Source organism: Chiloscyllium punctatum, chromosome 5 (genome assembly GCF_047496795.1).
Source record: "Chiloscyllium punctatum isolate Juve2018m chromosome 5, sChiPun1.3, whole genome shotgun sequence".
NCBI classification, from domain to species: Eukaryota; Metazoa; Chordata; class Chondrichthyes; order Orectolobiformes; family Hemiscylliidae; genus Chiloscyllium; species Chiloscyllium punctatum.
In genome coordinates, this window is record NC_092743.1 from 39711325 (window position 1) to 39739043 (window position 27719).

The window sequence follows — 27719 nt, forward strand, 5'->3', positions numbered from 1 at the left end:
GGACACCTGCACCAACCAACCCAACCGCCCCGTGGCTCAACACTTTAACTCCCCCTCCCACTCCGCCAAGGACATGCAGGTCCTTGGCCTCCTCCACCGCCAGACCATGGCAATACGACGCCTGGAGGAAGAGTGCCTCATCTTCCGCCTGGGAACCCTCCAACCACAAGGGATGAATGCAGATTTCTCCAGCTTCCTCATTTCCCCTCCCACACCTTTTCTCAGTCCCAACCCTCAGACTCAGCACCGCCTTCTTGACCTGCAATCTTCTTCCCGACCTCTCCGCCCCCACCCCCTCTCTGGCCTATCACCCTCACCTTAACCTCCTTCCACCTATCGTATTTCCAATGCCCCTCCCACAATTCCCTCCTCCCTACCTTTTATCTTAGCCTGCTTGGCACACCCTCCTCATTCCTGAAGAAGGGTTTATGCCCGAAATGTCAATTCTCCTGTTCCTTGGATGCTGCCTGACCTGCTGCGCTTTTCCAGCAACACATTTTTAAGCTCTGATCTCCAGCATCTGCAGTCCTCACTTTCTCCTAGTGAGTAGGTACAGCCAGTAATTATAAAAGTTAGGAGAGTGTTTCATTTATTGCAAGTGGAATTAAATATAAATGTAGGGTTGTTAGGCTTCAGCTATGCAGGACGTTGGTGAGACTATATCTGGAGGGTTTTTTGTGTCTATATTTATTGAAAAGTTTTTTCGTTCTTTTACAAAAAATAAACCAAAAATGTTATAAAAGTGCAAAAGTACAGGCAAGTAGAAATAATATCCTATTATTATATTACAGTAACTTTGACAATAAACTCACTACTATTCTTCAAGATACAGTCATCTCATAATTAATTAAGGATGAAAATGTGTTGCTGGAAAAGCGCAGCAGGTCAGGCAGCATCCAAGGAGCAGGAGAATCGACGTTTCGGGCATCAGCCCTTCTTCAGCCCTCGAAGATTTTAACCTACTGCGAATCCTCTCATATTTAATTAACCCAAATTAGCATAAACTCAAATTGAATTAAATAACATTAAATTAAATTACAATCCAGTAAAATTAAATTACACTACATTGAACTATATTACTCCACTCACCGCACCTCCATTAAGGCTCCCATCCACGGGAACAACCGTTATACATTTTACTAGGCCTTCCCACCGCCAGGGTCCCTAGACCACTATATACGGCCCTCATGGCTATGTAAAGGCCCTAATCAGTACCGCCAACAGATCCATGTCTATATAATTTAGAAAGGGCTGCTATGACTTATAAAATTGCTCTGTTCCATGGCGCACCATACTTGACGGATAATCTTGAGGGACGTGTTCCATCACAAGTCTGTGCCACCCTGCAAGACCTGGGGGTTTTTCTGATATCCAATTCATTAGGATGTTCTTCCTTGCACATTGTGTAGGAATATTGAATAGCCTCTTCCCGTGCTTCCCCAAAGAGGGAAGATTCGGTAGTTCCAAAAGGAGGGACACTGGATCCTCTCTAACTTCCATTCCCAGGTCCTCTCCAGCTCATTCACTATAGTCCCCCAGTATCCGCGGATCTTGTAACAGGACCAATAGCAATATGTAAGGGTGCCAGTAAGGTTTTTACATTTGGGACATTTCGGGGAAGATCCTTTCTTAAACTTTGCTAACCTCTCTGGTGCCATATGGGCCCTGTGGAGGATCTTTAATTGTATTTGGGTTAATTAAATATGAGAGGATTTGCAGTAGGTTAAAATCTTCGAGGGCTGAAGAAGGGCTGATGCCCGAAACGTCGATTCTTATTGCATATTGAAATCTTCTTTACATTCCCCCATATACCCTCTCATGTTTCCAATGAGATTTCTTCCCCTAACTCCTGACTCCAAATCTCATGGAGTCTCTCCATATCCCCCAAGGCATTCCCTCTCTGCAGATGATATATGGTACTAACTAGCACTCCCACATTGGAGCATTCTTCATTCTATATCTGACTTGTAGGCCTGGGTCAACAGCGTGGTCTTCTTCTGTATGTAATCCCTAAATTGGAAATATCAGAAAAGGTCCCTATTAGGGATTCTGTATTTCTGACCTAATTGGCTAAAATACATCCAAGACCTCTCCCTCAAATAAATCTCCTAGATAGGAGATTCCTTTACCCTTCCATGCTCTAAAACCGGAGTTCATTGACCCCGGTCTAAATCCTGAGGCTCCCACTAATGTGGTGAATGGCAAATCTTAAGCAAATTGCCCTCACCCTGCTGCATTATCCTCCATGCTTTCACCATACTTGTAATAATCGGGCTCTCACAGTGCTCAACCACAGACCTCAGCTTATCCATAAACTGTGAGTTTATGAGGGGACAGCTCACCTGCGAGGCCTCAACATCGACTTCAAGTCACTGCGTACCATTCACCTACATATGACAACAGGGCACCTATGTGGTATCTCTTCAGATCGGGGAGGTCCACTCCCCGCCCATATCCTGCAGTAGTTACAACTTGGTAAATTTAATTAGGGGCACCTATGGTACCAAATAAATGATCTAAGCCACCCCGCAAACCTCTGCAGCACCTGTTTGGGTAACTATAACGGGAGCATCCTCATAGGATATAACAACCGAGGAAGAACACACATTTTAATCAAAGTTATACGGCCTAGCCATGAGATGGGCAGTCCCTCCCACTGCTGCAAGTCCTGCATTATTCTCTCAAACAGCTGCACAAAGTTAGCTCCGTACAGCTGCCAGACGTAAGGAGTAATAAAAATTCCCAGATAGAGAAAACTGTTCTGTGACCATCTAAAAGGAAACTCCATTCCGTCCTCTCAACTTTGATACTTCCACCAATCCTCCCATGGGCATGACTTCCAATTTTGTGAAATTTATCCTGTCTCCCAAAAAGCTGCGGAATAATTTAATTTTTTGTATTAGCCAGAGTATGGACTTTTCGGAGTTAGCCAAAAGCAGAAGGACATAATCCGCATAGAGAATGATTTTGTGTTTCCCAACTCCCACCTTTGGTGCCATTATTTCAGGGTCCTTTCGGATAGCCTCTAACAATGGTTCAAGTAGCAAGGTAAACAGCGGCACCTGTCAGCTGCCCATACCCACACTAAAATTGCTCAATTTAACCCCATTCATGATAACCGCTGCCTTGGGGTCTTTATAGAACACTGCCACCCACCTGGCGAAGGCTCCTCCCAGGCCAAAGCGATCTAGAACAGCAAAGAGATACGACCAATCCACCTGATCAAAAGCCTTTTCTGCATCCAGGGAGACCACCACACCTGGAATCAATCTCTGCTGACATATTTGCACCATATTCAATACCTGTCTGATATTGTTGGAGGAGCTGTGAAGCTTGATAAAATCCGTCTGGTCCACTTTTATAATAACGGGGAACATCTCTTCCAACTTCAGTGCCAATATCTTTGATAGGATTTTAACATCCACATTCAACAACGAATGGGTCTATACGATGCACAATCCTCGGGGTCTTTCCCTTTCTTTAAGATAAGGGAGATATTAGCGTCCCTAAGAGAGGGCGGAAGGCAGTCCTGGCTATACGAATGACTGTTACATCTCCAGCAGTGGTTCACCTAACATGTGTACGAACTCCTTGTAAAATTCACTTGGGAACCCATCTGGACTGGTTGCCTTATCACCTTGGAGCTCCCTTTTGCACCTCCTGTATCATCAGAGGCGCATTTAAAAGGGAGGCCTGATCTGTGTTTATACCAGGGAGGTGCAAAACAGGTTTTCAAAAAAGGATTCCATTCTCGCTATTCCATCCCCACAGCCCTCCAACCGGTATAACTCTGCATCGAATTCCCAGAATCTGGCATTGATCTTCCTTAGTTCACGAGTGACATTGCCAGTTCTCTCCCTGATATACACAATGGACTATGGAGCACTTTTCTTCCTGGACAACACCAAGTCCAAACAAACAGACGGAACAAATAGCATATCAATTCTTGTGTGGCACTTGTGCGGGTTGGAGTAATAGGTAAAATCCCTCCCATTAGGGAGGAGGCACCACCACACATCCACTAGCCCCAACTCCTCACACAAGTTCACTAACTGTGTAGATTGCCTAGGTGTACCCAACAGCCCTCTTGGCATCCTGTTTAACCCAGGGTCCATGAGACAATTAAAGTCTCCTCCTACAATCATATGGCGCACCCCAAGAGCCATTAATTTAGAGACTGCATCAACTAGAAATTTGAGAGGATGCGCCGGGGGACAGTAAACGTTCAGGATGCCATACTCTTCTCTGTGTATCAATGCCTTGAGAATGATGAACCATCCATACTCATCCTTAATTTGGTCTATCACCTGAAATGGGAGGTTCCTTTGCACCAGTATGGCCACTCCTCTGCTTTTGGAATTGAAGGAGGAGAAGAATACCCTATCGTATCTCCCTGCTGAACTTCAGATGCTCCCCATCAGTCAAATGTGACTCTTACATCATCGCAATGTCAATCCTTTCCTTCCTAAGATTTGAAAGTACCTTTTTCCTTTTAATGGGGGAATGGCTCCCCTTTATATTCCAGGTGCACCACCTGAACAGATCGCTAGCCATGACCGCACACTACAGCCTGAGGTCCCCCAAGAGAAAGAAGCCCATTCAATGTGCGATGAGTAGAAAAAGCACAGACTTTATCAAATCTAAAGACTATTCCTACAAACACTACTAAAACTAAAAAAAACTAACCTCTACTCTTAATTTAAACAAATAAACACAAAAAACATAAATCTCCAGAGAACAGATGGAATTTAATTTAGATAAATGCAAGGTGCTGCATTCTGGGAAAGCAAATCTTAGCAGGACTTATACACTTAATGGTAAGGCCCTAGGGAGTGTTGCTGAACAAAGAGACCTTGCAGTGCAGGTTCATAGCTCCTTGAAAGTAGAGTCGCAGGTGGAAAGGATAAAGAAAGTGTTTGGTATGCTTTCCTTTATTGGTCAGAGTATTGATTACAGGAGTTGGGAGGTCATGTTGCAGCTGTACAGGACATTGGTTAGGCCACTGTTGGAATATTGCATGCAATTCTGATCTCCTTCCTGTCAGAAAGATGTTGTGAAACTTGAAAGGGTTCAGAAAAGATCTACAAAGATGTTGCCAGGGTTGGAGGATTTGAGCTCCAGGGAGAGGCTGAATAGGCTGGGACTGTCTTCCCTGGAGCATCGGAAGCTGAGGAGTCACCTTATAGTGGTTTCTAAAATCATGAGGGGCATGGATAGGATAAATAGAGGGGGCCTTTTTCCTGGAACACGGCGTCCAGAACAAGAGGGCATAGGTTTACAGTGAGATGGGTAAGATATAAAAGAGACCTAAGGGGCAACGTTTTCACGCAGAGGGTGGAATGAGCTACCAGACGAAGTAGTGGAGGCTAGTACAATTGCAACATTTAAAAGGCATTTGGATGGGTATATGAATAGGAAGGGTTTGGAGGGATATGGGCTGGGTGTTGGCAGGTGGGACTAGATTGGGTTGGGACATCTGGTCGGCATGGATGACTTGGACCGAAGGGTATGTTTCTGTGCTGTACATCTCTATGACTATAGGAGGCACTCACTCCCAACCTCACAACCAGTTAAGACCATGCCCCAAACCCAAGCAATGGGAAAAAAAATACATATTATTTACACTCCTACAAGTTAACAATGGATGCCTATCCCTCCCCCTCCATATCGCAACCCCACACATCTTTACATGAAAGGAATAACCACCCCTACCCCAGCAAAATAGAAAAATACAATAACTAATAGCCACCAAACAGATATAATATAAAACATTCCAGATTTTACACCAAAGCAATACCAACCCTATAAGGCCTGAGACCCCAAAAGGGAAAAGAACAAAGAGATGGAAGGTTAAAAAAAAGTAATATTATGCCATTGTCCACATGCATCTGTTCCTCCTTTCCCCTCGGCCAAAGTCTATCATTTCAGCGAGTTCAAAAATTCATTTACTTTTTCCGCCAAGTCAAAGTTGTAGACAGTTCTCCCATAATTGAAATGTAGCACTGCTGGGCCCCTCAGAGAATATTGAATGTTTAAATCTCTTAATTTTTTTCTTTACATCATCAAAGGTCTTCCTTTTCTTAATTATGACCCCAGAAAAGTCATGAAAAAGCATTATCCTCAAACCTTTAGAAGCCAAAGCCTGTGGATCTCCTCCAAGTCTTCTGGCTGTTTCTATTATTAATTGCTTTTCCTTATTGTGCTGGAGTTGCACTAGGACCAGGAGAGGAACTGAACCAGCCCGGACCTATGCAGCACGATCTGGTAGGCCAGCTTCACACTCACCCAGCCCGACTCAATCTCCAGCCAGACGCCAACTCTCGAGATAATCAGCAAGTTTTCCACCTTCTTCAGTTAGCCCACGATACGTAGATTTTTTTCTCCAACCTCAATTTTCGAGGTCGTCTACTTGTTCCTGCAAGGCCCGAACCTGGCCTTCCAAGGTTTGGATCCCCCTCAGAGCTCTCCGTCATGGTCTCTGAGGCTGTAGTCCTCTGTTCCACCGCTTCTACATACTGATCCAAAGCCCAGATCTCCTGCTCATGCTTTGTCAGTATGGCAGTAATTGGTTCCAGCGCTCCCTCAATTTTTTCATGGCGTTTTGTGAACTCCGTGCATAGATACTGTTGCTCCACTGAAAGTAAGGGCACCGCCGTGGGAGTTGAGGTAACAGCTGCAGGTGTGCCCGACATAGTAGGAGAGTGCCCTGCTTGCTGTGTTCCCCTTTCTCCCTTTCCCTTGGATGTCTTCATTTCAGCTCCAGATCTGTCAAATCTTCATTTGAAAGGGATCTAGGTATTCTACCTACTTTACATTACAAACTTTCCTCAGAAGTGGTCGATGGGAATGGGGAGTGGGGTAGGAGTTGTAGGAGCCCACCTTGCCTGGGGTATGGCACAGAGCCCAACACAGCAGACTGTTCAGACAGCTGCAATCTTGAATCCCAGCATATCTGGAGCATTTAGTACAGAGTTGGACTCCTTGTTTAAGATTGGGTGTAAATAGATTGAAAGCAGATCAGGAAAAGGTTTAGTTGACTAGGCTAGGCTTGTATCTGGGGGAGTTTAGTGACGTATAAACTTAATTGAAACATATGACAGGATATATGAGGACAGGGTATTTTCTTTTGTTAGAGAATCTAGAACTAGGTGGTCACTATTTAAAAGTAAGGGCCCACCCATTTAAGATGGAATCTTAGCACAGGGCATATGAGTCCTTGGAATTTATTCCTCAAAGTGGAAGACCCTGAATTGTTTTAAGCCCGAGCTAGATTTTTGAGAAGCAAGGCATGGTAGGTTATCTGTTGTAGGCAGATATATGGAGTAATCAGATCAGCCACTATCTTATTGAAAGGTGGAATAGGCTCTAAAGAATGAGCGGCCTACTCCTGCTTGGTGCATTTGTACATTCATATAAACTTTCAGAATACATATGCATTATAAAGGCTAACCTCAGGTGACTTCTGGGTTTTTTGCCAACCAGAATTAGACAGTATATTCCAATGGGGGCCAAATCTTACACTGAGGTCCACCGGGGAAAACCCAGTGGATGTACCTCCCGCTACCTTGGAATCTGAGAGGGGGAAATGAAGGAAACTTAAGTTGAGGGAAAGAAACAAAGAGTGGATAATAAATAATTGATTAATTAAAGAGATAGGCAGCAAAGTTACAAACCCACAAATAAAGGAGCAAAGAGATGAACTATTCTACTTTCAAAAGCTGCAAAAAAATTGACATTAATGAATTTTACAAAAAGAGCATATAAGATATTCGCTGGATAAACTTTACGAGGAAAAATGCTCCAGATGTTCTAGATTTGGTGTTAAAACACCACGCTGACCTTTGCCAATCAGAGAATTGGAAGACTAGAATGGTCGCAGCTTAAAAGTCTTTAATGTTTCTGCCAGCTTTCTGCAAGAGTAATTCACTGCTGCTACTCCTTGGTAATTTTTAAAAATCTGTTAGATAATGATCCACTTTTAAATGTCAGCAGTGAATTTGCCTCCTCCACAATCTCAGGCATCTTAGAGATGCTAGCCATACATGTGAAAAATAGTAAACCAAAAATAGTTACCAAAAGAAACACAATGTTAACCTTTTAATGCAATAAGTGGTTGGGATTTGGAATGCAGTGCCTAATAGGGTGGTGGATACACCAGCAACCTTCAAATGGGATTTGGATCAATATCTGAAGGAGAATAAATGACAGTAATATGAGGAAAAAACAGGGATTGATCTTTGAAAACGGGTGCAGATTCTATGGACCAAACGGCCTCCTTCTGTGCTGTACTATTCTTAAAGGGCAAAATTCAATAGCCCTGCAGGCCAGCATGATGTTTGTGATGAAGGATTAATCCACACTGCTTTCTGCTATTGTAAAGAGCATGGAAACTTCAAACGGCCTGTTCTTTTAAATTATACTAGCCTGCAGTCCAGCACTAAATGCCTTAATAGGAGCCAAATGTTTGATCAAGTCCAGCACCACTAAAAGTTTGTCTGCATTATTTAAAGCCAGATGCACTTCCTATGATGCATCACGCTACAAGAGATGCTGTAAGTAACAGGGGAATAATTTCTGATCTATATAAAACTCTAAAACATAGGAGTAGAAATAGGCCATATTGCCCATCCAGTCTGCTCCACCTTTCAATGAGATCATGACTGATCTGACAATCCTCAACTCAATTTTGCTGATTTATCGCCATAACCCTTGTTAAAGAGTTCAGCGTACACCTCTTGACCTGATCACATCAAAGATTAAACTGATGGATCTGTATGGTTCTTGACCACTGTGGTAGTCATTTGAAAGAAGCAAGGCACTTGCCAACCAGGGACAGAAACTTGGGTCCTGCTCCAACCCCAGGCCCTATCTCTGAATGAAGCACACTGGCCTTGCCCCTGACTCTAACTTCTGACCTGGGTATAGGGGCCTATACCAGAACTGAATACAGGGGACCCATGCCTGATGCCAGTACAGCAGGCTCCCTAGAGGCCTAGGTCATATTACTGGGTCCTGATGTACCCCGTGTCCTGGGTGCTGCTTGCAATGGAGTCCTCTAATGTGAAGAGGCTGTCATATCATAACTACCACACAGTTTTGGCTGGCCAGGAGACTTTCCCACTCTTACCACCTGTCAGGAACCTATGAAAGGAGATGAAAGCTGATAAGTGATCTTTGTTGCACACCACAAATGTGCCTTCTTTGACCATCGAATCATGGGAATGGGCTCAAACCCAGAGCTTGTGCTTCACAGTTAAGTGATGTAATTTGTGGTTTTCTATATGTCAAGCCATGCAATAGAAACAGATGGTCAAGGGCTCATTGAGTCAAATATCAGGGCGCTTACTAACAACACTAACTATTTATAAGTGGATAATACCACAGACTTATACAGATAGTCTGACTTCTGTGCTATTGATGTTATTGCATGTTACACACATATAGCTGGCATACATTGACTGCATGACACAGAGACCCTGAGAGTACCTCGATACTAGAATGTCACATATTGTCATTTCATGTATCATGATGCAGCTTAAAATATTTCATTAGTGGATATTCTTAGTACAATTTTTGAGGCTTGCAGTGCAAACTGACTGAGCTGCTTCTGTTAACCACTTTCAGGCATCAATGAAATTGCCTTCCTGATGTCCACCTCAATTCTTACGGTGTGACCAGCAAAGGCTAGTACGTTTAATAATAACTCCCTTTTAGATTGAGTCTGGAATTTTCTCATGCTCCTTTTGTAGATTATTTTTCCTACTCTTTGGTTTTTGTACTTTTTCTATGTCTTGTTCAAGATTTAATCTCAACACACCCATTCAATGTGATTTTTCTTCTATAGTTTCTGCACACAGCTTCTTTATATCCGCAATCTGCTGCTCTTTCACCTGTTTTCCCTCACTGATGGTAGTTGTTGGTGATCATCTCTCAGCTGCGAATTTGTGAACTTTCATGTTTGAGCTTAGCTGTTGAACTTCCTTGGCTGCTAGTTGCATCAAGATTGCTAGACTTTAAGTCTAGACTTCTTTAAATCTAGGTTCCTTTCTGTCAGTAATCTCTTAACATTGCTTCACATGTTAAGCCACACACTCGACCTGTCTCTTACAGCCTTGTTTCAGTTTTCTCCAAATTCACAGTATTCTGCTAAGTTCTTTAAGATTGTTATGAACCTTGGTTGCATTTGTAGAATCTGAACCTTTCAGCAATCTTTTAGTGAAAAATGGTTCTGTAGGATTTCTGCTGTTTCTTTCTAGGTTTCGGAACCCAGCTTCTCTTAGTGTACCAGATTCCTCAGGGTTAAAGGTTATTTCCCCATAATACACAGGAACAGAGGGCTGACTATTCCTGCTTCAATTTTGTTAGCTTGAACAAATGGAATCTCTCTGGTAGGATTTCCAGCTCTGTATTTTCATCCTATTTCCTGCCATTTTTAAATAGGAAGGGCTGTGTAGTATAATGTATCACAAAAGGTTTAGCACTGCCTTACTTCTTCCTGTTTGAAACAAGGTATTCCTCAGGCTGCCTGTTTCCTTCCGAGTCCACACTACTACTTCAAGACATTTCCCTCCATGTAGGATACCCATTATTCGCTATGTTCCTTTGCATTGTTCACCTCTTCCCTGTGGTGAATTCAGTTTTTTTTGCCTACTGTGCTTACTTTGACATAGCGCTAGTGTCTTAGATTTTTTTTCTTCTTTTAATCAAAGTGCCACCAAGATCTGCAGTAAGGACCATGATTCCTTTTTCTTGACCAATCATTGGATTGATTTGGTGGATCTCAAAGCAGTTTTTCCCCTTATCACCAGTTTTTTTTTGTGTTAAGGTCCAAAACAAACCAGAAAAGCAAATCATTAAACAAACGAAGCTTTATTACGGAGGTGTTCAGGCTATAGGCAAAGAGGTTAGAAAGAGCTGCTTGCCTGCCCAGAATGGTTGATGATGTCACCCTTAGGTCACATGTTTGGGCTCTTAAAGTGACCCTCTGTTCAAAAATGCATAACAATTTTGTCTTGTAAAAAGGAATTTCATGGAATAGTCCACCACCATAGTGTAATTGTGTACTTGGACAAGGAAAATATCAATAGCAATCTTGCACAATGACTCAGAAGGAATCTCTTCTGAGTAAGAGGTTCTCTTGATTGTTGAAGTTGAGGGATTTTGAGGGAGACATAGCATAATGTAATGTCACTTGTCTAGTAATCCAGAATCCTAGGCTAATGTGGTTCAAATTCCATGAATTCAATAAAAATTTGGAATGATAAAAAATCTTGCCTAATGGCAATCGTGTACCCACTGTCAATTGTCATAAAACCCACCTGGTTCACTGATGTCCTTTAGGGAAGAAAATCTATCATCCTTACATGATGTGGCCTATATGTGACTCCAGACCTACAGCAATGTGGTTGACTCTTAATTGCCTTCTGAATTGGTACTACCATGACACTCAGTTCAAGCAGCAATGAGGCCCAGCCAGCAAAAGCCACACCCTATGAGCACATAACAAAATATTGATATTTTTTACACAACTTGATAGATAGATTGATGTCCTTATGAATACTGGCAATATAGGGATTCTTGAATTTTTCCTTTTCTCAGATAGCCTATGTTTAAATGGTTCAGCATGTCTTAATGTAGAGCTTTCAGAGTTAAACTTGATTGCTTTTGAAGATTGCATTCTTGGAGAGTTCTAGTTTATCAGTGATTGATCAGAACAGATTAACTTGGGGACCTGTTGACTGCATTCAGGCCACTGTTTGATGAAAATCTTGAGCTGGTTGTCATCTGATGTAACTTGGTGAATCTGCACTACTCAGCTGTACAAGAATGTATAAGATTGACATTGTGGTTTGGAATCTTTGGTTTCCTACTGACAGGTTTGTTATCTCATGGACTGGAACAACATATAGATCAGTGCATGCAGAGCATACCAGTGATAGGAGTCCATGTGTTTCAACCATATAAAAGGTTTCAAGTACCAATCCTCAGGAACCACATTGATATTTAGAATGGATATTGCCAATGCATGGGACATCAGACTAATTGTAAGCAGTTAACTTATCTTGTGGGAACTACACCATTCTGTCCCAGTTTTCTGAGTAAATCTCATAGAAGCTGCATTAAAGGATGACATTTACAATGGCACTAATGGCAATCTTGGTATGTAGTGAATGTAGTTCATTCCTCTCGGGGTAAATCACTTCGATAGAGGCAAAGGTTTCAGTTTTTCTGATGGTGTCAATGTGTTGTATAAAGTTTACCATATATCCAGTCTGATTGGATCTGGAAGTGTTTCACTGCAGTCACCTCATGGACTTTGTGGACATGCTTGCATGCTATGGAAGGAACTTTGGAAGCTTCTATAGCATTGATCCTTGGCTTGCCCTTTTGCATGTGCTGCTGTGAAGCATTGTTGCACTTTGAGTTTCTCTGATGCTTGGACTTCCTGAATGTTTTAATACAATGTCTTCATGCAAAACATAGCATGGACAGAAAATACTGGACACCAATATTCCTAGTCAGCTGCGTGGCTGGGAAATTCTGTGCATACTCAGTCATACTCACCTACATTTACTTGCTCTTCTGTTTAAATATTCCATGCAAAGATCTTGGAAGTCCATGCAAAAAGAAAAATGTTAGTGGGGACATTGATGGACATTACCTTGGTGGGGGAGACAAGTCATATCTCATCCAGGATCTGGATGATCCACTGAATCTTTTGATGGTTGCAAATATTGTTCCATTAACAAGCACTTACAGACGCATCTAGCCTGCTACAATTGCTTTGATCATCTGTCCTTCTTCTGCTACAGTGTCAATGGTATACTCTTTAGTCTTGTTCAGAAGTGTTTTACTGAAGGATTTAATGGGTGTTGAGGCAATGGACAGTTCCAAAAGCCTTTTAGCTAAATTAGCTTTGGTAAAACGCCATTCCATACCTTTGTGTCAACACCTGGCTACAAATTGGTTGATCGTTTCACCTGGATGTTGGCAATATGGACTGAAGTCAAGCCTGTGTTTCCTGACATTGACTTGAACTTCAAAATGATCTGTTAGAATCTGATAAATTTTGTCAGGATCTTTGTGCTCACTGTCCGAAATACCTGAGGATTTTATTCTTTTTAATTTTCAGAGTCCAAAGCAAGAAGACGTTTTACTGCCTGTCATTCTGTAACAGCTATCTGATAATCCATTAAGTAAAGATTGCTTCTTCTTTTAAATAATAGAAATGGGTTGGGATATCTGGTCGACATGGACGGGTTGGACCGAAGGGTCTGTTTCCATGCTGTACATCTCTATGACTCTATAATTACTGACTGAAAGACTGTAGTGTGCCAATCCATGGTCAGATGTTTTCTTTTCATCTTTCTCATGTAGCTTGATGCTCTTCAAAATGTCAGCATAAAAATCTGTAATGCAGCGTTGTGCTTTTTTTTTTCTTGATTTTCTTTTTCTGCTGCTGTTGCTCTAAAGCTGCAGACTTGACAAAAAAGGCTTATATTTGTAGGCCAAATCATTTTTTAAAATTATCCAAAGAGAACTGCAATGTCACATGGGCATTTCTTCTTTACTCTGCACTTTCTCTGAGAGACAAACATGGAGGAACCAACCAATATGGACAGGTAAGTCTTTTTAATGTAGAAAACTACTTTTTTCAGTGTTTTTTTTTTTGTTTTTGTTCTTCGACTTTTAAAGCTAGGACCTGTCCTTTTCAAAATTGCCATTTTTTTAATCAAAGGAGGGAAATGAAGTAATCACTGTGCATCACTATATGTTCATAGCTTTTGGCTGATCATTTTAGTCTTGGTTGTAGTGACTTCAGCTCTGAACTCAGACAGATTGATGGATGACTGTTAGGAAGAAGACTTTTGACAATTATGAACATACAAGCATGTGAACAAGGTTCAAGAGTAGGCCATTTAGCATTTTTAATCTGCTCCACAGCTATTACAAGGGGGCATAGCTTTAAATTAGGGGGGGGTAGATATAGGACTGATGTTAGGGGTAGGTTCTTCACTCAGCGAGTCGTAAGTTCATGGAATGCCCTGCCAGTAGCAGTGGTGGACTCTCCCTCTTTATGGGATTGGATAGGTATATGGAGGATAGTGGGTTAGTGTAGGTTAGGTGGGCTTTGATCGGCGCAACATCGAGGGCCGAAGGGCCTGTACTGCGCTGTATTCTTCTATGTTCTATGTTCTATGTTCTAAATAATATCATGGCAGATCCAATTTTAACCTCAACTCTGCGTTCCCGAATATCCTCGATAACCTTTCATCACCAAAATAATCAAGAATTTATCTACCTCTAAACACAAGCTACTGTTACTATCAGCAGTTAATATCCAGTTACTCCCACTGTCATAACAAGATTTTAGTTTCTATGTCCTGCCACTATTGCAGTTTGTGGTTTTCTATATATTAGGTCACGTAACACGCTGACTTAGTTGTATGGCTTCAGAATTGGCTTGATAATAGAAGACAGAGGGTAGAGGTGAAGGGTGTTTTTCAGGCTGGAGGTCAGTGACTAGTGGTATTCCAGAGGGATCTGTACTGGGACCTCTGTTGTCTGTGTTATATATAAATGACCCAGATGAAAATGTAGATGGGTGTGTTATTAAGTTTGCAGATGATACTAAGATTGGTGGAGTTGTGGATAAGTGTAGCTCCCTGAAAATAGCCCCACAAGTAGATAGGCTGTAAAGAAGGCATATGGCATGTTGGCCTTGACTGGTTGGAGAATTGAGTACAAGAGTCATGTTACAGCTTTGTAAGACTTTGTTTAGGCTACACTTAGAGTATTACATTCAATTCTGGTCACCACATTACAGGAAGGATGTGGAGACTTTAGAGAGGGTGCAGAGGAGGTTTACCGGGATGTTGCCTGGATTAGAGATTATGAGCTATAAGGAGAGGCTTGAAAAAACTCAGTTGTTTTCTCTTGAGCGGCAGAGGCTGAGGGGAGACCTGACAGAAGTTTATAAAATTATGAGATGCATAGAAAGGGTTGACGGTCAGAATCTTTTCTCCCAAAGTTAAAATTCTAATACCAGGGGACATGCATTTAAGCTGAGAGGGACAAAGTTCAAAGGAGGTGTGAGGGGCAGGTTTTTTACACAGAGAGTGGTAGAAGTCCAGAATGCATTGCTGGGGTGGTGGTGGTGGTGGCAGATACCATAAGGACATTTAAGGGACTTTTAGATAAGTAAGTGATAATGCAAACAATGGAGGGGTATGGACCAAGGACAGGCAGAAGGGATCGGTTTAATTTGGCATCATATTCAGCACAACATCGTGGGCCGAAAGGCCTGTTCCTGTGCTGTATAGTTCTATGTTCTACACCATTGATAGTCAGGTTCTTGTCAACTCAGATATTAGAATCAGAATCCCTACAGTGTGGAAACAGGCCCTTCAGCCTGACAAGTCCACACCAATCCTCTGAATAGTAGCCCACACAGACCCATTCTCCTACATTTAACCCCTGAGTAATGCATTCTGGATTAGTGGTGCTGGAAGAGCACAGCAGTTCAGGCAGCATCCAACAAGCAGCGAAATCAACGTTTCGCGCAAAAGCCCTTCATCAGGAATAAAGGCAGTGAGCCTGAAGTGTGGAGAGATAAGCTAGAGGAGGGTGGGGGTGGGGAGAGAGTAGCATAGAGTACAATGGGTGAGTGGGGGAGGAGATGAAGGTGATAGGTCAAGGAGGAGAGGGTGGAGTGGATAGGTGGAAAAGAAGATAGGCAGGTCGGACAAGTCCGGACAAGTCAAGGAGACAGTTACTGAGCTGGAAGTTTGAAACTAGGATGAGGTGGGGGAAGGGGAAATGAGGAAGCTGTTGAAGTCCACATTGATGCCCTGGGGTTGAAGTGTTCCGAGGCGGAAGATGAGGCGTTCTTCCTCCAGGCGTCTAGTTTCCAGCATCTGCAGTCATTGTTTTTACCTCCCTGAGTAATGCACCCAACCTACACATCCCTGAACACTGTGGACAATTTAGCATGGCCAATCCACCTCACTTGGAAAACTTTGGATTGTGGGAGGAAACCAGAGCCCGGAAACCCACGTAGACACAGGGAGAATGTTGCCAGAGCCCAGAATTGAACCCAGATCTCTGGTGCTGTGAGGCAGCAGTGCTAACCACTGGGGCACCATGCCACCCCCTTGGAAGTTTATTTACTTCACTATTTATAAGGGTACAATATAACAGAGGTACAGACATAGTATGGGTTCTATGCTCAATGTTGTTATTGTTCATTATACACACATAGCTGACTTCATTCTACAGCAAAGAATGACTGAAGGTGAGACAGGTATCTTTATAATGGGAAGTCAGTTTGTGATATCAGGTAACTGTCTGTTCTGGAATTTATCCACCAGTATGGTTACAAATAACATGCCACAAGATCTCCCAAATGGCTCATCATTTTTTTTTTTAACAATCAACCCTTTAGGATGTTCATGACACACTTTCTTGGCCAAAACAATCTGAGGCAAGACTTGAATTCAGACTCTCTGGTCTAGAGGTAGGGACATTAAAAAATTTTCAAAATTATTCTTTAATTGTTTTTCTTTTGTTTTCCACAGGACACACGACTATAGCCCAGCCAGCACAGAGTCAGTCCTCGAAACTGAGGAGATTCTAAATCTGTGTGAGTGAGTGAGTGAGAGAGAGAGAGAGACAGACAGACAGGGAGAGAGAGAGAGATGGAATTGTAATTATTTACTGGTACAATATAACTGTGTCCAGTAACTGAATGAATGAATTCATGTGGGCCAAGTGGCCTCAATTTTGTGATCTTGTAGCTCAGAGTGATATAGAACCCCAGAAGTTTTCTGATCTGTCTCATTCCAATAAGGGTGTTTCATGCCATTTCCTCTCTGCTCCACACCTCTCTCCTACTGGCTGGGAATTGACAGTCAGACAAAGGGAGATAATAGCAGTGTTGCCTTGATGATTTCCCTTCTGCTTGAAACCTGTAACCTGATACTTGTTAGACATCTGAGACAGAAAGTAATTAAAGGTTGCAGTATCTGCATGCAGTTATAAAAGGATTGCACATCAAGTCCCTAGGGGAAGGGGTGGGAAAAGGAAGTGTCACAAGAGGCTGTTAAGCACTCAACAATTCACATTTTGGAAGCAGCCATTATCTCAGAACAGTTACAGACCTCTTTTACGTTCACAGGCCTTCATCATCACTCAAAAGTCTCCCCAACAACCCCACCACCCTGCCGTTTGATAAGGCTGCTATTACCTGAAGCTTGTTTAAAATAATATCTTCTAATGGATCTCTGTTTTGGAGGCATGGTGCAGTGAGCGAAGATACTTTAAGGTTGCAAGTAAAGTTTCTGCAGAGAAAATCTATAGGCTGAACTTTACCAGAAAGTGTTGTTTCTGGCAAGTTTCACAGAGGGTTTTTCTCTGTGACACCCAGTGAATTTTCTCGTGCTACATCCCAAACTCAGCTTAGTAACAATGTGTCACGCCTCGAACATTCACCCATCCAAAGTTCGTCTGATTTTCACACTTGCAGTAGGGGGATGTATTTGCTACTGCCAGGATGTTGCACGATCCCTGGTGCCAGCACAATCTTTGAACTGCAGCAATATAGATGGCGGCAGGGTAGGGCTCCTGAACCAGAGTTTGTCAGCTCCAACTGCTTTTTTCTATCTTCTACTTTCCTTCGGTATCTCTTGAGCTCAAATGGCATTGGCAGAGGACCTTCCAGACCTTGAACGAGCCCAGTATGGAGGAGAGGAGGGCCAGCGCAGAGGAGAGTAGGCTTAATGCGGACCTCGAGCAAGCCCAGCGTAGAGAAAAGTAGGTTGAACGCGGACCTCGAGCGAGCCCAGCGCGGAGGAAAGTGGGCTCAATGCAAACCTCGAGTGAGCCCAGTGTGGAAGACAATAGACCCAACAGCGACACCGAGCAAGCCCAACTCAGAGGAGAATAAGCCCAACACAGACCTCAAGCGCCCAGCGTGGAGGAGAGTAGGCCCAACACGGACCTCAAGTGAGCCCCGCACAGAGGAGAGTAGGCCCAACACAGACCTCGAGCGAGCCCAGCATTGAGGAGAATAGGCCCAAAATGGACCTCAAGTGAGTCCAGTACAGAGGAGAGTAGGCCTGGTGCAGAGGAGAGTAGGCCTGGTGCAGAGGAGAGTAGGCCCAACGCAGACCTCAAGAGAACCCAGTGCAGACGAGAGTAGGCCTAACACAGACCTTGAGCGAGCTCAGCACAGAGGAGAGTAGGCCCAGCACGAACATCAAGTGTTGGTCAAACTGGAAGCAGTGGTAGTGACAGAGCAAGGCAGCAGCTGGGGCCAAGCCCGAGCCCAGATAGCAGCAGCAGTGATGCAGTGATCCAAGTTCAAACCTTGCAAGCAGCAGTGTAGCCTGGCAGGCCCAGGCAGGTCTTAGCCCAGCCTTTGTGAAAAGCAAACTCTCTTGCGGAAAGCCCAACTTGGACCGTCTGCAGGTCCATGGCTTAAGAGAGGACTGTCATGTTTGACATTTTAACTTTATTTCTTTATTTTTCTACTCGTATGCTAAGAAAACTGAAATGCTGAACTTTTTAAGTTATTTCTCTATCACTAAGATTTTGTACCTCGGTGCTTTGTACCTAAGTCAGCATCACGTGTGGTGATAGTGTACACTTTTCACTGTACTCTTGTACGTTGTACTTGAGTTGTTGTGGTTCTGTTTGCCGAGCTGGGAATTTGTGTTGCAGACGTTTTGTCCCCTGTCTAGGTAACATCCTCAGGTTCAGGAAGGGGAGGGAGGAACCCGGTTCTACCTCCATCCCAAGATCCACAAGCCTGACCACCCTGGCCGACCCATTGTCTCAGCATGCTCCTGCCCCACTGAACTCATTTCTACCTACCTCAACACTGTCCTATCACCCCTAGTCCAGGAACGCCCCACATACGTTCGAGACACCACCCACGCCCTCCACCTCCTCCAAGACGTCTGTTTTCCCGGCCCCCAAAGCCTCATCTTCACCATGGACATCCAATCCCTCTACACCTCCATCCGCCATGACCAGGGCCTCCAAGCCCTCCATTTCTTCCTTTCCCGACATCCCCAACAGTACCCTCATTCGTTTGGCTGAACTGGTCCTCACCCGTAACAATTTCTCCTTCGAATCCTCCCACTTCTTCCAGACCAAAGGGGTAGCCATGGGCACACGTATGGGCCCCAGCTATGCCTGTCTCTTTGTTGGCTATGTAGAACAGTCGGTCTTCCGTAATTACACCGGCACCACTCCCCACCTCTTCCTCTGCTACACTGATGACTGCATTGGCACCACCTCGTGCTCCCGCGAGGAGGTTGAGCAATTCATCAACTTCACTAACACATTCCACCCTGACCTTAAATTTGCCTGGACCATCTTTGACATCTCCCTCCCCTTCCTGGACCTCTCCATTTCCATTAATGACGACCGACTTGACACTGACATTTTTTACAAACCTACCAACTCACACATCTACCTGGATTACACCTCTTCCCAACCTACCTCCTGCTAAAATGCCATCCCATATTCCCAATTCCTCTACCTCCGCCGTATCTGCTCCCAGGAGGACCAGTTCCACCACAAAACACCCGAGATGGCCTCCTTCTTTAGAGACCGCAATTTCCCTTCCCACGTGGTTAAAGATGCCCTCCAACGCATCTCGTCCACATCCCACACCTCCGCCCTCAGACCCCACCCCTCCAACCGTAACAAGGACAGAACGCCCCTGGTGCTCACCTTCCACCCTACAAACCTTCGCATAAACCAAATCATCTGCCGACATTTCCGCCACCTCCAAAAAGACCCCACCACCAGGGATATATTTCCCTCCCCAACCCTTTCTGTCTTCTGCCAAGACCGTTCCCTCTGTAACTATCTGGTCAGGTCCACACCCCCAAACAACCCACCCTCCCATCCTAGCACCTTCCCATGCCACCGCAGGAATTGCAAAACCTGCACCCACACCTTTCCCTCACCTCTATCCAAGGCCCTAAAGGAGCCTTCCACATCCATCAAAGTTTTACCTGCACATCCACCAATACAATTTATTGTATCCGTTGCTCCCGATGTGGTCTCCTCTACATTGGGGAGACTGGATGCTTCCTAGCAGAGTGCTTTAGGGAACATCTCTGGGACACCCGCACCAATCAACCACATCACCCTCTGGCCCAACATTTCAACTCCCCCTCCCACTCTGCCGAGGACATGGAGATGCTGGGCTTCCTTCACCGCCGCTCCCTCACCACCAGACGCCTGGAGGAAGAACGCCTCATCTACCGCCTCAGAACACTTCAACCCCAGGGCATCAATGTGGACTTCAACAGTTTCCTCATTTCCCCTTCCCCCACCTCACCCCAGTTCCAAACTTCAAGTTCAGCACCGTCCCCTTGACTTGTCTGGACTTGTCCTACCTGCCTATCTTCTTTTCCACCTATCCACTCCACCCTCTCCTCCTTGACCTATCACCTTCATCTCCTACCCCACTCATCCATTGTACTCTATGCTACTTTCTCCCCACCCCACCCTCCTCTCACTTATCTCTCCACCCTTCAGGCGCTCTGCCTGTATTCCTGATGAAGGGCTCTTGCCCGAAACAATTGCTCCTTGAAGACTTCCTGTCGATGCAGGTAGAGATGAGTTCAGTGGGGCAGGAGCATGCTGAGACAAAGGGGGCGCAGTGGTAGTCTGGCGCACTGACCTCTACACCGCTGAAGCCAAACACTAACTCGAGGACACCTCTTCCTACTGCTCCCTCGACCATGACCCCACCCCCCATCACCAAACCATCATCTCCCAGACCCTACAGAACCTCATCACCTCAGGAGATCTCCCACCCACAGCTTCCAACCTCATAGTCCGGGAACCCCGCACTGCCCGGTTCTACCTCCTTCCCAAGATCCACAAGCCTGACCACCCTGGCCAACCCATTGTCTCAGCATGCTCCTGCCCTACTGAACTCATCTCTACCTACCTTGACACTGTCCTATCCCCCCTAGTCCAGGAACTCCCCACATACGATCGAGACACCACCCACACCCTCCACCTCCTCCAAGACTTCCGTTTCCCCGGCCCCCAACGCCTTATCTTCACCATGGATATCCAATCCCTCTACACCTCCATTCGCAATGACCAGGGCCTCCAAGCCCTCCGTTTTTTTCCTCTCCAGACGTCCCCAACAGTACCCTTCCACCGACACTCTCATTCGTTTGGCCGAACTGGTCCTCACCTTTAACAATTTCTCCTTTGAATCCTCCCACTTCCTCCAGACCAAAGGCGTAGCCTTGGGCACACGTATGGGCCCCAGCTATGCCTGTCTCTTTGTTGGCTATGTAGAACACTTGATCTTCCATAATTACACCGGCACCACTCCCCACCTCTTCCTCTGCTAAGTTGATGACTGCATTGGCGCCACCTCGTGCTCCCGCGAGGAGGTTGAGCAATTCATCAACTTCACCAACACATTCCACCCTGACCTTAAATTTACCTGGACTATCTCTGACACCTCGCTCCCCTTCCTGGACCTCTCCATTTCCATTAGTGACGACCGACTTGACACTGACATTTTTTACAAACCCACCGACTCCCATAGCTACCTGGATTACACCTCTTCCCACCCTATCTCTTGCAAAAATGCCATCCCGTATTCCTAATTTCTCTGCCTCCGCCGGATCTGCTCCCAGGAGGACCAGTTCCACCACAGAACACACCAGATGGCCTCCTTCTTTAGAGACCGCAATTTCCCTTCCCACATGGTTAAAGATGCCCTCCAACACACCTCGTCCACATCCCGCACCTCCGCCCTCAGACCCCACCCCTCCAACCGTAACAAGGACAGAACGCCCCTGGTGCTCACCTTCCACCCTACAAACCTTCGCATCAACCAAATCATCCGCCGACATTTCCGCCACCTCCAAAAAGACCCCACCACCAGGGATGTATTTCCCTCCCCACCCCTTTCCGCCTTCCGCAAAGGCCATTCCCTCCATGACTACCTGGTCAGGTCCACACCCCCCCTACGACCCACCCTCCCATTCTGGCACTTTCCCCTGCCACCGCAGGAACTGTAAAACCTGTGCCCTCACCTCAATCCAAGGCCCTAAAGGAGCCTTCCACATCCATCAAAGTTTTACTTGCACATCCACTAATATCATTTATTGTATCCGTTGCTCCCGATGTGGTCTCCTCTACATTGGGGAGACTGGGCACCTCCTAGCAGAGCGCTTTAGGGAACATCTCCGAGACACCCGCACCAATCAACCAAACCGCCCCGTGGCCCAACATTTCAACTCCCCCTCCCACTCTGCCGAGGACATGGAGGTCCTGAGCTTCCTTCACCGCTGCTCCCTCACCACCAGACGCCTGGAGGAAGAACGCCTCATCTTCCGCCTCGGAACACTTCAACCCCAGGGCATCAATGTGGACTTCAATAGCTTCCTCATTTCCCCTTCCCCCACCTCATCCTAGTTTCAATCTTCCAGCTCAGTAACTGTCTCCTTGACTTGTCCAGACTTGTCCGACCTGCCTATCTTCTTTTCCATCTATCCACTCCACCCTTTCCTCCTTGACCTATCACCTTCATCTCCTCCCCCACTCACCCATTGTACTCTATGCTGCTTTCTCCCCACCCCCACCCTCCTCTAGCTTATCTCTCCACGCTCCAGGCTCACTGCCTTTATTCCTGATGAAGGGCTTTTGCCCGAAACGTCGATTTCGCTGCTTGTTGGATGCTGTCTGAACTGCTGTGCTCTTCCAGCACCACTAATCCAGTATTTGGTTTTCAGCATCTGCAGTCATTGTTTTTACCAAGCACAAAAAACTGCCTGGTTTCATGTCTGTGCTTATGAGCACCACAAGCTCAAAGTACGGTGCGTCTCTAAAGTGCAGCTGTGGGGACAAAGCACCAAAGTGCAAGTCAAGGCAAGCAGGGATGCTGTGAGTATCAAAGTAGATAGAAGTAAGTGCTGAGACAGTGAGTGAGCAGCCCCATTGAGCTTGGTCCAAACTGTGAGGTGTGAGCATGGTCTAGAGTGTCCTTGCAGCAGCATTGCAATGAGAAGTGTTGGGATGTGTTCAAAAATGCAGTATTGAAGTGCAGAACCATATTGTAAATGGATTAGAGATGTGCGATGATGATGCAATATATGTCGGTACCAAAGCCTATGGATGTGGGGTGCATGCACTCACTGGCAATGAGGCAAGATTAAGTAATAATGAAGATGTTTATATATGCTAATACATGCTATTTTGCCTCTCGCTGCTTGCTAGTGAGAATCACATCTCCCCATTCAACATTTAGTTGGAAAATGTTCTAAACATCAAGAAAGATGGGGTGGCACGGTGGCTCAGTGGTTAGTACTGCTGCCTCATAGTGCCAGGAACCCAGCCTCGATTCCAGCCTCGAGCAACTGTCTGTGTGAAGTTTGCACATTCTCCCTGTGTCTGAATGGGTTTCCTCCGGGTACTCCAGTTTCCTCCAACAGTCCAAAGATGTGCAGGTTAGGTGAATCGGCCATGCTGAATTGCTCATAGTATTCAGGGATGTGTAGGTTAGGTGCATGAGTTAAGGGAAATGTAGGATTACAAGGTAGGGGAATGAGTCTGGGTGGCATACTCGTCAGATTTGGGCCATACTGTAGGGATTCTATTCTATGGTAAGAACCTCACTGAACATCTGACCTCATTTTCCCAAATTTCTCACCATGACCTATGTTGCCCACAGGCCACCTTTTATCTCCTTTCTCCCTTTCAATTCCACTTGCATTCCGATTGATAGGAATGGGATTCGGGCATTCTGCCTGTTGATCCTGTTCCTTCATTCAATGAGTGATTTGTGGCCAAATTCTATATACTTGCCTTTGGCCCATATTGCTTAATACCTTTGCTTTACAAAAAATTATTTACCACCCTTTGTGTGCTTCCTAACATCTCTCCTGAACAGTCTGGCCCCTAATTCTGGAATCCCCAACCAATGGAAATAGCTTATCATCCACGCTGTCTTTTCCTGTTAATACCTTGACAACTTCGATCAGATCACTCTTTAACCTTCTAAATTCTAGTGAAAACACACCTGATTTGTATCATGTTCCCTCATAACTTAACCCCCAAAACCTAGATACCATTCTTGTAAACCTACGTATACTTGCTCCAAAGCTAGTATAGTCTTCTCAAGGAGCGTTGCCAGATCTCTCTCAGTACTCCAAGGAGTCTAACCAGATTTTTGTATAATTGCATCATAACTTCTTAATCCTTATACTCCAGTCCTTTAGATATAAAGGTCAGTATTCCATCAGCTTTCCTGCTTGTTTTTGCACTTGTTTGTGGCATTTTAAAGAATAATGCACCTGAACCCCTCAAGTCTCTTTGGATACCTATTGTATTTAACTTCATACCATCTAGAAAGTACCCTGATCTATCATTTTAGGTCCAAAATGAATCATCTCACACTGGTTTACATTGAACTCCATCTGGATAGTTTGGCAATTCACCCAATCTATCAATACCACTTTGTAATTTTATGCTATTGTTGTGTCCTTAAGTTTACAGGTGTACCATCCTTTACCCGAAATGCTCGGGACCAGCTGGTTTTCCCAATTCAGAATTTTTCAAATTTCAGAATAAGTGGCAGTTTGATGGTGACGTTTTAAAAAAATCTTTCCAAAGAATAGACTTACTCTGAGTAAAACGGGCCCGGAAATAAAATTGAGGCCTGCCAGTGCTTGGTCATGTCCCCACATGTTGCATCTGAGTGACATGCATCGAGTGGGTGTTGACTTGCGTTAACTGTGTGCCCGCCAAACAATCTTGTTAATGAGAAAACAACTTCATAAAAAAACCTTCGGACTTTGGAGCTTTTTGGATTTCAGGATTTTGGATAAAGTGTTGTCTACCTGTACTCATAGAGTCATGGAGTTGAACAGCATGGAAACAGATCCTTCATTCAACTTGTCCATGTCAATGAAATATCCTAAGTTAACCTAGTCCCATTTGCCAGTATTTGCCTCATATCCTTCTAAACCCTCCCTATTCATGTACCCATCCAGACACATTTTAAATGTTATATTGTAATTTTAATTGTCATTATAATAGTAATTGTAACCGCTCGGTGCTGGTGAACATCAGATGAGAGCCAGTCCAGTTGCCTGCTGGAACACATTACCTAGACTTGCATATGACATAATGACTGTTTAAATGAGATGCTGCAAGCTGCCCAGTGCCCAAGTAACTGGTTCAATGAACAGAGAAAGTTGATTTAAAATCGTGCATACAACAACAGTGGAACTGGGCTCTGGAAATGTGACCCCTGAAACCCAGTCCTGTTTTTTACTTTTACCCCAATTCACTGATTAGTCCTGCTTCAGCTTCCTGGCCCCTGAGGTCTGGAAAGGGTTGCATCATCAGTGGATAAAAATCCTATGCCAATTTTGATTTGTTTCAGGGATACAGGAGAATTATAAGACTGTGGATTCCAACTGTGGTTTTTAAATGACTCACAGATGCAGAAAGCTTGCACAGACATCGACATAATGCCTTTCACAATTTTAGATGTCCCAAAGCACTAAATGAAGTACTTTTGTAGTTACCGTGGTAATTAAGGAAACACAGCAGCCTATTTGAGCACAGCAAGATTCAACAAATAGCAACATGATCACGACCAAATAATCTGTTTTTACTGGTATTGACTAAGGGATTAACAGGCCAAGATGTCAGGGATAACTCCCCTGTATTTGTGCTAAACTATGACATGTGACATCTTTTTGTATCTAAAGAAAAAGTAGTTGGGGCCTTGGATAATATATTGCATCTTAAAGATGGCTCCTCTCACAATGCAGCACTCCCTCAGCATTGCACTGACAGCCTGAATTTTCTCAAGTCTCTGGGCTGGACATCCGGCTTTTGAGCTAAGATCGCAGTCTCAGCCACCGTTGGCATCTTGGGTTAACCAACATTGTCTGTGCTTTCCTCCCTCTGAAATCCCCGGAAGAAATGAAAGATTAAATGATTTTGAAACTAAAATGCTCATACTTCTGCACAAAGTCCAGGGTGGCAGTGGTGGTTTCCTGGGCTACTGCTTGAATCTCCTCCAATCCGGTTGCATGGTAGGAATTCCCACAATGTGCATATACCCCTGCCAGCTCCACACCTTCACATTCTGCAATGGATTTTGCCAATATCATTGCTGCTGGATCCTCAGGTCGCACCCCAACTGTAAACAGGAAGAAACTTCATTAAAATTGTAGACCTCCAGCACTTCACAAACACAACAACCTGAATTAGAATCCCTACAGCATAGAAACAGGCCCTTTGGCCCAACAAGTCCATGTCAACCCTCTGAAGAGTAACACACCCAGACCCTTTACCAATGTAGCTAGCCTACACATCCCTGAATGCTATGTGCAATTTAGCATGGCTAATTCACCTAACCTGCACATCTTTGTGATTGTGGGAGGAAACCCACGCACATACTGTGTGAATGTGCAAACTCCACACAGTCACCTGAGACTGGAATCAAACCCGGGTCCCTGGTGCTGTGAGACAGCAATGCTAACCACTGAGCCACTGTGACACCCTAAGAGCCACAAACTTGCCTTCTGAGGATTGAACTCAGGACCTTCAGATTTGAATCCAAACCTGAACCCACTCCATGTTTCCACTGTCAGCCCCACTTATAGTTTTATTTCAATAGGCCAGCTCAGATCAGACATCCTTGGCAGTGCCTTGCATCTCTCACCCTATCCCCTTGGATTTCAATGATTGGGCAAGGAATTTAGCAGTAAAGATGGCTGAGAAATTATGGCTGAAAATGTGTTGCTGGAAAAGCGCAGCAGGTCAGGCAGCATCCAAGGAACAGGAGAATCGACGTTTCAGGCATAAGCCCTTCTTCATGTTTCCTGAAGAAGGGCTTATGCCCGAAACGTAGATTCTCCTGCTCCTTGGATGCTGCCTGACCTGTTGCGCTTTTCCAGCAACACATTTTCAGCTCTGATCTCCAGCATCTGCAGTCCTCACTTTCTCCCCTGAGAAATTATGGTAAATGTTTAAGAAAATAGTTCATGGCTCATTACAAATCAGTGAGGAAGAAGTCAATCATGGTTAACCAGGGAAGTTAAGGATATCATCAAATTGCAGAAAAATATTGCAAATGTTAGTGGTAAGTCAGAGGATTGGGAAAGTTTTAAGAATCTACAAAAGATGACCAAAAATATAATAAACAGTGAGAAAATAAACTTTGAGGGTAAACTTGTAAACAATATCAGGATCAACCGTGAGAAAGTTTCTTTATATAAAGACAAAATTTAAGAGTGAGGCCAAAGTCCCTTGGGGAATGAGGCTGGAGAAATAATAATGGGACCCTGGAAGTGTTAAAGGAGTTGAATAAATACTTTTCCCCAATCATCTCAGTAGAAGGCACTAATACCATTCAAAAATTACTAAATAATCAGGTAGCAGAAAAGAGAGAGGGAACAAATAATGAAGTGGGGGGTGAGGGCATACTTTTACAGTGAAAGGCAAGAGATTTGGAGGGTATTTAAGGAAAATTATTTTCACCCAGAGCATGGCGAGAATCTGGAATGCATTGCCTGGAGAATTGATGGGTAACCTCACAGCCTTTGAAATTACTCTATAAATACCATAACTATCACTAACAGTACTAGGGAAACTATTGGGACAAAAGATTGATATGGTTCTGGACCTAATGCAGTGCATCCTCAGACATT

The 27719-nt window shown here is 44.5% G+C and overlaps 1 protein-coding gene across 4 annotated transcripts in view; it reads right to left on the reverse strand.

Annotated features, from left to right (window-relative positions):
- The window catches only part of LOC140477008 (D-serine dehydratase), a 67279-nt gene that overhangs the window by 18157 nt on the left and 21403 nt on the right, over positions 1–27719 (reverse strand). For all 4 annotated transcript variants that reach the window (XM_072570090.1, XM_072570086.1, XM_072570087.1 and 1 more), the window contains exon 4: positions 26026–26206. In XM_072570090.1, coding sequence (XP_072426191.1) covers positions 26026–26206 — 181 coding nt within the window. The remainder of the gene's footprint in view (positions 1–26025; positions 26207–27719) is intronic.